At 44.9% G+C, this 10,875-nt stretch overlaps 1 protein-coding gene across 4 annotated transcripts in view; it reads left to right on the top strand.

Annotated features, from left to right (window-relative positions):
* Positions 1 to 10,181, top strand: part of KCNIP4 (Kv channel interacting protein 4) — a 181,116-nt gene extending 170,935 nt beyond the window's left edge. The window contains exons 6-9 of one of the 4 annotated variants that reach the window (XM_015426101.1): positions 2,694 to 2,801; positions 5,265 to 5,369; positions 7,174 to 7,236; positions 9,826 to 10,181. In XM_015426101.1, the coding sequence (XP_015281587.1) occupies positions 2,694 to 2,801; positions 5,265 to 5,369; positions 7,174 to 7,236; positions 9,826 to 9,873 (324 nt within the window). In that variant the 3' untranslated portion in view covers positions 9,874 to 10,181. The remainder of the gene's footprint in view (positions 1 to 2,693; positions 2,802 to 5,264; positions 5,370 to 7,173; positions 7,237 to 9,825) is intronic. The other 3 variants (XM_015426102.1, XM_015426104.1, XM_015426103.1) reach the window with 3 other exon arrangements.
* Positions 10,182 to 10,875: the final 694 nt, after the last annotated feature.

The following is a 10,875-nucleotide window of genomic DNA, read 5'->3' on the forward strand; positions in this document are numbered from 1 at the left end:
TACCACTGAGGCTGACTCAACAACATTCCATATCCATGCCTCCTCCCGGCATCGGGAAGACACAGTGCCAGTATACAGCCTGACAGGGTACTCACAGATGCTCCCAAAGGGCATGTTAATTTGTGCAAAAGAGCTGTTGAGATCTTTTAATTAGGTTCTGTAATTAACTGCTGTTTGCTGTAAAATGCTGCCCAATCTCAGTGAATTTCTGATCACTTTCCGCTCTTCAGAGAAAATTCTTTCCCCATACTACTAAATTAATGGGCAAAGGTGATTAAATTAATCAGACAAGGATGTGTTTTACCTTCCTATCTTTTCAATCTATACTCAGAACATATAAGGAAAGCTGGATTAGATTTAGGTGAAGGTGGAGTGAAAATTGGTTGGAAGGAACATTAACAATGTGAGATATGCAGACAACAGTAGACAACTGGCAGAGCATATAAAGATTTGAAATGAATACTGATGAAGGCTAAAGCAGAAAGTGGCAAAGCAGGGTCACAGCTTAACATCGAGAAGGCAAAAGTAATGACTACGGAGGAATTCCACAACTTGAAGGCTGATGAAGAAGAAACTGGAATTGTTAAAGATTTTCTGTTCCTTGGTTCCATTATCAACCCAAAAGGGAGGCTGCAACCAAGAAATCAGAAGGAGACTGAGACAGCCATGAAGGAGTTATAGAAGATGCTTAAGTGTAAGGATGTGTCACTGGCAGCCAGAATCAAGGTAATTGCTGTGTATGGGTGTGAAAGTTGGACAACGAAGAAAGCTGACTGGAAGAAAGTTGGTTAATTTCAAATGTGGCGTCGGAGGAGAGTTTTATGGACAGTGTGGACTGCCAAAAAAGACAAATAAGGGGATTGTAGATCAAATCAAGCCGGAACTTTCCCTAGAAGCTCAGGTGACTCAACTGAGGCTCTCGTACTTTGGTCACATGATGAGAAGACAGGAGTCACTGGAAAAGACAATCATGCCAGGAAAAGTGGAAGGCAGCAGGAAAAAAGGAAGACCCAACATGAGATGGATTGACTCCGTCAAGGAAGCCGTGACCCTCAGTTTGCCAGACTCAAGCAAGGCTGTTAATGATAGGAAGCTTTAGAGGTCATTCATTTATAGGGTTGCCATAAGTCAGGAGTGATGACAGCACTTAACACACACACACACACACACACATTCATGGAGTTTCTCGCTCACAGGTAAGCACAAAAGTGCAAGCGGAAACTAACTTACCATCTCGCCCAAGGTCAGGTAGATTAGTTGGTGGGGAGGGCAGGGTATAAATTGAATAAAATAAATAAATAAATAAAAAATATCAGGATTTTTAATCTTCACAATGGCGGTAGCCAAAACACACATGCACCCCAACTAGGAAAACCAGCCAGAGGAATGTCAGCTATGACCTGGACTAGAGATGTGAAGGCCCGGGAAAAAAACGGAAAAATTCGGGGAAAAAACGTTTTTTCCCCGTTTTTTCCCCCTGAAGCCTTTTTTGGTGTTTTTTTCCGAAAAATTGGAAAAATTGAAAAAAGAAAAGAAATTGATTATGGAACGTTTTATTTTAAACATGATGAATAAAATATTTTAAGACAAGGTGTTCAAATATTTTCCAAATCATTTCTAAAATATATACATATATGGTATCAGATTGATCTAATTTCTGTGCACTGTGGACAAGCAAGTCCTAGGTTCCAAACTGAACCCTCCAATGCAAGAACAAGATGCATTTCTTCCTTTAGGAGGTGCTATTGTCAGAAGAAAATAAAAAGGTTTCAGTTTTGTTTTTGCATGTGGTTACACTATATTTTTAATATGCTAGTTGTGATAATTTCATGCCAAGTAAAAATGTCCATAGTCATATTTTATGTTTCTAAAGTAACAGAATGACTTTCAATCTAGAAAAGACAAAAGAAACGCTAATGTAGCATTTTTTTCAATTTTTCCGAAAATTTCCATTTCCCCCCGAAAAAAACTGGGGAAAAAACGGGGTTTTTTTCTGAGCGTCAAAATTTACAGAAATTTTACAACCTGGACTTGTAGCAAGTTTGGTATTTTTTTAAATTTTATGCTTGTAGTGGTTGTAGGAGATGTGGAATGGTATGGTATAGCCTCATCTCATCAGATCTCAGAAGCTAAATATGGGAGATCACCAAGTAAGATTCTGCCGACAAAAGCAATCGCAAGCCGCCTCTCTTAACTTGCTGGAGTTGCCAAAAGCCAGTTGCAATGTGTATACATTTATATGACATACATGCATAGTGGAGTGAACATACATACACACTGGAATAGTTCCATTGGTTTCAGTGATAAATCAATGTCAATAACTTATGCAGAAAAAGTGTCAAACATGTATATGGTTTTCTTGATCTTGATGTGCATGATCCAGCCAAAGTTTCACACCACTAACTGATTTCTGTTGGGGAGTAACTATCTCCATTTGGAATCAATGGGTCTTAGAAGTCACTCAAGTTGATTGAGCTATCACCTTTAGCTTTTCGTTTCTTCCAGTTCTAAAGAGAGAGGTTGAAATAACAATGAAAGAGTGAAAAAAAGTGTTTTGCTCACAATAACAGGGAGTTCTGTGCTTTCTATTTTCCCCAGCCTTAAAACATGCATTATTATTCTGAAGTCACTGCAATAAAGCACCCCCACCTGAGAAAAAAATCTCCCTAAAATGTCCTTTGTCTTTTTTCCAGGATTTTGTTATGGGACTTTCTATTTTGCTCCGGGGGACAGTGCAAGAAAAACTTAACTGGGCTTTTAATTTATATGACATAAATAAGGATGGTTATATAACAAAAGAGGTAAGGAGTTCCTTTCAGTCACTGTGATTTGAATGTCAGCAAGCACCACTGCAGGGAAATATGCCAGACATAAACCGCTGTAATACTGAATCAACCACTAGAGGGAGCAAAGCATCCATCAAAAGGACCCCCCCCCCAGGACAGGAACTTACAAGTGAGGAAAATGAGAACGCCAAAAAGCCCAAATGTAAAACTGATCTATGAGTGAGAAATCCATCCAGAAAGATAATTAGGTAAATGAATACTTGCTTCATCATTTAAGTGCTGTTGGTCATAACTGCACGCTGCTGCACCACCACCCTGACACACAAATGGGGCCAGTTTATGTAATCTCGATGATCAAGTGGTGAGGGGTTCCTAACCTGTTTCACTAATGTCTGCAAGTATGTGGGGTCTGTATGAGTTATATGTTTGAAAGCTCCCCCTGAGAAAATGCCTGCTGAATTTAAGTGAGAACACAGGAAAGGGAAGGCTAGGCTGAATTCCCAAGAGGCTGTGTGACCTTGAATTGGCAGATGTGAAATGTTGTTTACCCTCATTGTCTCCAGGGGGCTTTTCGTACTAGGCTATTAGCATATGCCACAACCCCTGAAATCACCAGAAGTGATGTCAGAAGGGGAAGCAAAAGGGGGGGAGGCATCTTCAAAAGCCTCCCCTTCCCTTCCCCAGCTGGCCTGTGGGGGGGGGGAGCGAAGAGAGAAGGGGTTTAAAGTTTCTCAGTAGAGTTGGGCCACAGAAGGAGGAAAGAGGGAAGGAAAGAGAGTGAGTAGAGAGAAGGAAAGAAGGAAGGAAAGAGAAGGAAAGAAGGAAGGAAAGGAAGGACAGAGGGAATAAAAAGAGAGAAGGAAAGAGGGAAAGAAAGAGAAGGAAAGAAGGAGGGAAAGGAAAGAAGGAAGGAAGAGAAGGGAAAGCGAGAAAGAAAAGGAGGGAAAGAAGAGGAAAGGAGGGAAAGATGGAAAACATATGGCGGGAGGGAGGAAGGGAGGCTCTCCCACCCCATCAAGCCCCCGCCACCCCCACCCACCCCGATCCCTTACTTACTGCTTCGGCATGGGGGACCTGGCTGCGGGGATCTCTGGGCTTCCCCCGGCCCCAGTGCTCTGGCGCGGGCCTGGCGAACCTGGGTGCGGGGCTCTCCAGGCTTCCCCTGGCCCCAGTGCTCCTGCGTGGGCCCGGGGGACCCGGCTGCGGAGATCTCCGAGCTTTCCCCAGCCCCAGCGCTCCTGCGTGGGCCCAGGGGACCCAGCTGCGGGGCTCTCAGGGCTCCCCCGGCACCAGCGCTCCACCACGGGCCCAGGGTACCCGGCTGCGGGGATCTCCGGGCTTCCCCCGGCCCCAGTGCTTCGGCGCAGGCAACTGGGGGCGGGTCTTGCCGCGCCACCATTTGCGCCGGCTCCTGGGCTGCCGGAGCAGCGCTCTGGCACAAAAAGACCCCTGAATTTGTCTCCATATACTCGACTTTGTCCAACAGTGTCTTCCGTTTATTTAAAAAAAATAATTAAGGCCCTACTATCAATGCATCTAAAGATCTCCACAAATAAGGGGAAACGTTTGCAAATATGATTTTTTGGAAAAAGCAATGATGCATTCACCCCCTCGCACCAAAATTTGGGTTCCTGGGGACCATTTCTAATATTGCTCCTGAAAGACACTGGAGAGTTTTTGGTGAAACACATGTATTATGGATCAGAGCATATGTGCCCCTTTGCACTATCCTCAAGGTTTCTACATTAAACAAACAAACAAACAAAAATCAGTCCTTGGTCCAGCACAAGAGACAGCTGGCAGATTTAACCACCTAGCAGCTGACTCATAATTATTTTGAAAATTGTGTTCTGGGGAGTTTTCAGTTCTAGGCTGACGGGGCTTCTGATGTTCACCCAAACTGTGGTTTAATGGTAACAAATCTATCAATTATATATTTATTCAGGGCATTTTTAGGGGGTGGGGTGATACTCACCAGGGTGGAATAGTGGCACCTTTTGGAGAGGGCGGGGGCTCTCCAAGGTCTGAAGGGGGAATTGGTGGAGTTCAATGCAACTTTTTACAGAAAAAAGGTCACTGTTTTTATTCTGCCCTTCCTCAAAGATGCTCGGGGTATCCCAGAATCTCCCCTCCTCTTCGGCAAGAGGGCTTTTCTGCATTCTCATTTTCCTTGCTTGTGTGTTCATGCTGCTTCAGGGTATTTTCCCCCTATTCCACATGCGTTTTGCTCCCTCTAGTGGCCTATTCGATATTACATTGCTTTATGTCCAGCATATCTCCCTGCTGATTTAAACTGTAGGTTGCAATGCCAGATATAAAGCGATGTAGTATTGAATAGACTATTTGAAGAAGCAAGACACATGTGTAACAGAACCCCCTCCTTGAGCAGCAGGAGCACACAAAAATGTGGGAAAGGCCCATATTAGGCTAGGTTGAAAGATATCAAAAAGCAATGTGTTTTTCTTTTTTGCTCCACAGGAAATGCTTGATATTATGAAAGCCATATATGATATGATGGGGAAATGCACTTATCCTGTTCTCAAGGAGGATGCACCCAGGCAACACGTGGAAACATTTTTTCAAGTAGGTAAATTAGTAAAGAAAAAAGATGATCTCAGAAACATCACATTGAAGTCTTGCTTTGTGACAGTTACGAAACTGGTGGCTCTTATTAGGTGTCCTTAGTTTCCTTGACAAAGTTCTTCCTTGCCCCTGACCCCTATTTTTTCCTAATGAGTTTCTGCTGTTAGGTGTGGCCTATTATGCTAATGAGTTCCTGCTGGGCATGGCCAACTCAGGAGCCAGCCGGAACTCCGTTCCTCTGCGTTCCTGCCCAAAAATAGCCCTGGGTATAATACAGGGGCGGCCAAACTGTGGCTCGGGGGGGGGGGGCGCATGCGGCTCTTTCACACATATCCTGGCAGGGCGGCTGGGGAAGCTAATATATCATTAGCAAACAAACAGCATTGTACAAATAAATATCATTATCAACATCTGCTTTTACTGCTTTTGTTATTATTTTCGGTAGTCTCATTTAATGTTATTAAAAAGCAACATTTGCATAGTTCCAAGTAAAAACGTAATCATGTCTTGCAGCTTCCTAGACGTCTGACGTTTATTCTATGTGGCTCTTACGTTGAGCAAGTTTGGCCACCCACCGCTATAATATATGGGGACCCAGGCTTTGATCCAAGGGCATCGTTCCCTTCATGCTTCCCTCCAGCCACTGCAGAGGTTTTTCTCCATTGTAGTGCTGGCATTCTGTCACTGGTCCTTCTGGGTTTGCAGGATCAGTTTTTTCCAAGGAGTCTTACACAAGCAGAAATGCTAGCGGCACAAAAAGCAAGCCTTGCAGTGGAGAAAAGCCTCCACCACAGAGGTTGGCGAGAAGTGTACCCAAGCCTTTGACTTGAATCTAGAATTCTGCCGTTTGCCCAGATCGAATTTGAAAGATATGCTGTCTTGGATAGGTCATTATGTTTGCTGCAAGGGTTCTGATGGGACCCTAGACAATGCTGATATCTGAAGAGCTTTTGTGCTCACAAAGAAAAATTATTGCGCCTTATGTCCTTTATGTAAACATCACAGCCCTTGAAAAGATTCATTTGAAACGGGTAAATTACTAGAGTCCCATGGGACTAGTGATAGTGTTACTGACAATTATTGACAAGGTGCTATCTGAATGTAAACCTGCACTTGATGTATTGTTTGGGTGAAACCTATTTTTGATAATATTTGATACCAATATTTAGACAACAATATTGAAAAAAATATAAAAAGAAAAAGAATAATGCAAAAAATCATTTCACTATAAACATATATTTATTGTAAAAAAGGCAAAGGTTCCCTTGCTTGAAAGCCAGTCGAATCCGACTCTAGGGTTGCGGTGCTCATCTCCATTTCAAAGCCGAAGAGCCAGCGCTGTCCGAAGAAGTTTCCGTGGTCATGTGGCCGGCATGACTAAACACCAAGGCACACGGAACGCTGTTACCTTCCCACTGAAGTGGTACCTATTTATCTACTTGCAATTTCTTGCTTTTGAATTGCTAGGTTGTAGGAGCTGGAACTAGAGACGGGAGCTCACTCCGTCATGCGGCACCCGGGTCTCAAACTGCTGAACTACCGACCTTCCACAGCCTGCAGTTCAGCGTCTTAACCACTTGAGCCACCGCAGCTCCATATTTATTGTACACAGTGATATATATTTTTGTATGTCAGATATAACATATAGGCAAGAGAGGGATGGGTCTTAGCCATCATTGCAGGGAGCTCCATTAGTTTGTGTCTGTTACCCATCTGAACGTAGCCCCTGTTTTTCAAGGGCAATGCAAGGAGACAGTCTTAACACGAGGCCCTCCTGACTTATGCAACATTTCTTCTTTGGCAGAAAATGGACAAAAACAAGGACGGTGTCGTTACTATGGACGAATTCATTGAAAGCTGCCAAAAAGTGAGTCGTTGGTGGTCACTTTTCAGCTGTTGTTCTGGTTGTGGTCTTGCCCCTGTCTGAATGTGAGGATGAAGTACCAAAACCTCTAGAACCACAGAATCACAGAGTTGGGAGGGGCCCTACAGGCCATCTAGTCCAACCCCCTTCTCAATGCAGGATCAGCCTAGAGCATCTCTGACGAGGGTTTGTCCGGGTGCTGCGTAAAGACTGCCAATACATGCACAATACTGCACCCTCCTCCAGTACTATTAGTGTTGCCGTGTTGATCTATGAAAACCTGTGAGAGCCATTTTGGTGTAACGATTAAGAGCAGCGGATTTTAATCTGGAGAACTGGGTTTGATTCCCCACTCCTTCACATGCAGCCAGCTGGGTGACCTTGGGTCAGTCACAGTTCTCTCAGAGCTGTTCTCTCACGAGCAGTTCTCTCAGAGCTCTCTCAGCCACGCCTACCTCACAGGGTGTCTGTTGTGGGGAGAGGAAGGGGATTGTAAGCCACTCTGATACTCCGAGTGAAGGGTGGAGAATATATCCTCCTCCTCCTCCTCCTCCTCCTCCTCCAGTCTTGATAATCTTTCCTAGATCTCACAGATTTGGGAAAGCGTGTGCTGCTATAAACATAGTTCGTCTTTGGGGGTGCTCTTGGACCCCTGCTTAATGTCAGTCTCTGCCCAGGGCTCCTCTGCCACTCTCCTGCTGCTGAGAACTGTTCTGCCCCATCATTCACGGCCTACTTGCTTTTCCCTGAAGTTATTGTCAGGTTCCACAGCCTAACAAAGGAATACACGCTTAACATAAGGTTATACTTCATTGCAAGAGCGATAGAGGCAGTAACATGGTCACTGTTAGGAATGGCTACTTTCCTACAAGCATAACAGGATATAGGGTATTCGTATGCCCCCCCCCCCCCCACTCCTAGGCCAATCGGCCTGACTCCCGCGCGGGAGAATGGGGCCCCAGGCCGTTACAGCCAAAGCTGGGAATCAAAACCTATCCCACGGGTAATAGATAGGGAGATGCTACATAGACAGCTAGCTAGTAAGGTCATAGATAAGCAAGGACAAAGGAATGTGGCATCAGTTGGTACACAGGTCAAGCAGCTGCACTCTCGCCCACAAACATCATGGCAGCATAGCTGACAGTTATATGCAGAGAGGCAGAGGAAGCCAAAGGCAGAAACATATAGGATGTAGAATGCAGGGCTCGTTTTGTAGCAGGAACTCCTTTGCATATTAGGCGACACACCCCTCATGTAGTCAATCCTCCAAGAGCTTACAGTAGCCCCTGTCAGAAGAGCTCTGTAAGCTCTTGGAGGATTGGCTACATGAGGGGTGCGTCGCCTAATATGCAAAGGAGTCCCTGCTACAAAAAGAGCCCTGAAATTTACCACTAAAATGGCTGCGGCGGCTTTTTCAACCAATAATGGCTGCAACCCTAAGCACGCTTTCCTGGAAGTAAGCTCCATTGGATAACACAGGATGAACTTCTGAGTAGACCTGCTCAGGATTGCTCCCTGTATATAGCGGCACCCAGCCCTGCCTTTACCAGGTTTGTCCAAAGGTTGCCTGGCAGATCTCCCTTGGAGAGGGGAGCTCATCTCAAGCCACACCGGGGTAAAGAGCAAGAGCACAGATCCAGCTCCTGGGGAACTTGGGGGAGGGAAAAGAATACGGGACTCCAACTAGGAGGAGGAGAACACAGCATTTTATAGTCCAAATTATGTATTATGTGCTGTTGCACACGCCTTTCCCATCACTCACCCCCCCCCTTTGCAAGCAAAAAGCTGACATGGGAGTGCCCGCAGGTAGAGGGAGGGGCTCCTTCTAGCTGCTTAAGGCAGTTTATGCTCCCAAACTCCCCAGCTGCTATCGTCCCTGCAGGAGGGGGAAAGCAACGAGGCTCTAGATCTCTCCCCCCCCCTCTACAGCTAGACTTTGAAAGTGTTAATTAAAAAACAACAACAACCCGGCTTGCAGCAAAGTATGTCCATGGCGAGGGGAACTTTTCATGCTAGTCATGTGTGCTCAACTCTCCCCCAATCTTCGGGGGGGGGGGGATTTTGACTTCGTTTTGAAATACCATCCCACTCCCAACCAATGTTCCCTCTAAGCTGTGGAGTCCTGTGAGCAAAAATTCTACCTTGCTAGCTGCTGGCCTTAAAGTTGTGAGTGAGCGATTCGGCTACTGCCTACATTAGTTTGCTCTGGAGCCATCTTTCCTGAGCTGAGTCAAAAATGTGTGAGCCGGAGGCTAAAAAACTCTGAGCTAGCTCACACTAACTCAGCTTAGAGGGAACACTGCTCCCAACCAATGCTCCCTCTAAGCTGTGGAGTCTTGTGAGCACAAATTCTACTTTGTGAGCTCCTGGCATTAAAGTTGTGAGCGAGCCATTTGGTTGCTGCACAAATTAGTTTGCTCTGGAGCCATCCTTCCTGAGCGAAGACAAAAGTGTGTGAGCCAGAGGCTAAAAAACTGTGAGCTAGCTCACACTAACTCAGCTTAGAGGGAACACTGGTGGCAACGTTTCTGTTTTAAACCTTCAGATTTGAACTCTCTCTCAGGTAATGAGACACCGTCTTTTTCTTTACAGGATGAAAACATCATGCAGTCCATGCAGCTCTTTGAAAATGTGATTTAACTCCGCGCAGTTCTTTCCATTTAATGGACACTATTGAACAATTCAGCAGCCGCGACTCCATACCAGGTGTTCCCACTCTGAACCATAAAACGGGATTGCTCAGCTTTACACAGAGATGTGTATAATGCAAATAAGCTTTGTTTAATAAAAGCCTCTGTGACGAGACTATATTTTTCCCACTAGTTGAGATGAAACAGTCCTCTTTTAAACTACGCTCTTGTAGATGTTCTTTAAACTTCACTGGATTTGGAGAACGGGCCAAAGAAAAATGGTATGAAAACTGCAACGGTTGCCATCCCAACCTTGATAAGACGTTTGAGAGACAGAGAGGGAGATGGAAGAGGCAGAGTGTCCTACTTATTTCTATCAGGATAGATTCAGATGGGTAGTCGTGTTGGTCTGAAGCAAGAGAACAAAGTTTGAATCCAGCGGCACCTTTAAGACCAACAAAGTCTTAAAGGTGCCACTTAAAGGTGTTGGTCTTAAAGGTGCCACTGGACTCAATTTTTGTTCATTTCTATCAGATGAGTTTTTAGAATTTAAACACTTTATTTTCATTTTATTCTTTTTTTAAGAACTGTTTCCCACAAGTCCCCTACCGTGAGTTCTATGCTGGGCACGATCCTTTCTGGCAAGGGGGTAGGGTCTTTATATGGCACAAGAAGTCGTTTCTTTCTTCCTCCTATTCCGTACCAGCGCCGCCACCCTATCAACGACTTCAGGCACGAGGATACTTCTGCATGCCTTTTCCAGAGCTCATGTTCTTCACTCAAGCAGGAAAGAGGCAGAGGAGGTGGGACAGATCAAGGTGTGCCTGGGCCTTCCACATCCCATAATGCCCTGCTACACAGAGGGCTTACACAGGTACTGCCCACAGGGAGATGGCTTGTGCCCATTGTTTCTCAGTGCAGTGATCTGCATTTTTTTAAATTCATGATCACTCATTTTATAGACAAATGTTCTTTTATAGTAAACATTTTAAATGATCCAGGTGATTTGCTA

This window comes from Gekko japonicus, unplaced genomic scaffold, assembly GCF_001447785.1.
Source record: "Gekko japonicus isolate JY-2015 unplaced genomic scaffold, Gekko_japonicus_V1.1 scaffold120, whole genome shotgun sequence".
NCBI classification, from domain to species: domain Eukaryota; kingdom Metazoa; phylum Chordata; class Lepidosauria; order Squamata; family Gekkonidae; genus Gekko; species Gekko japonicus.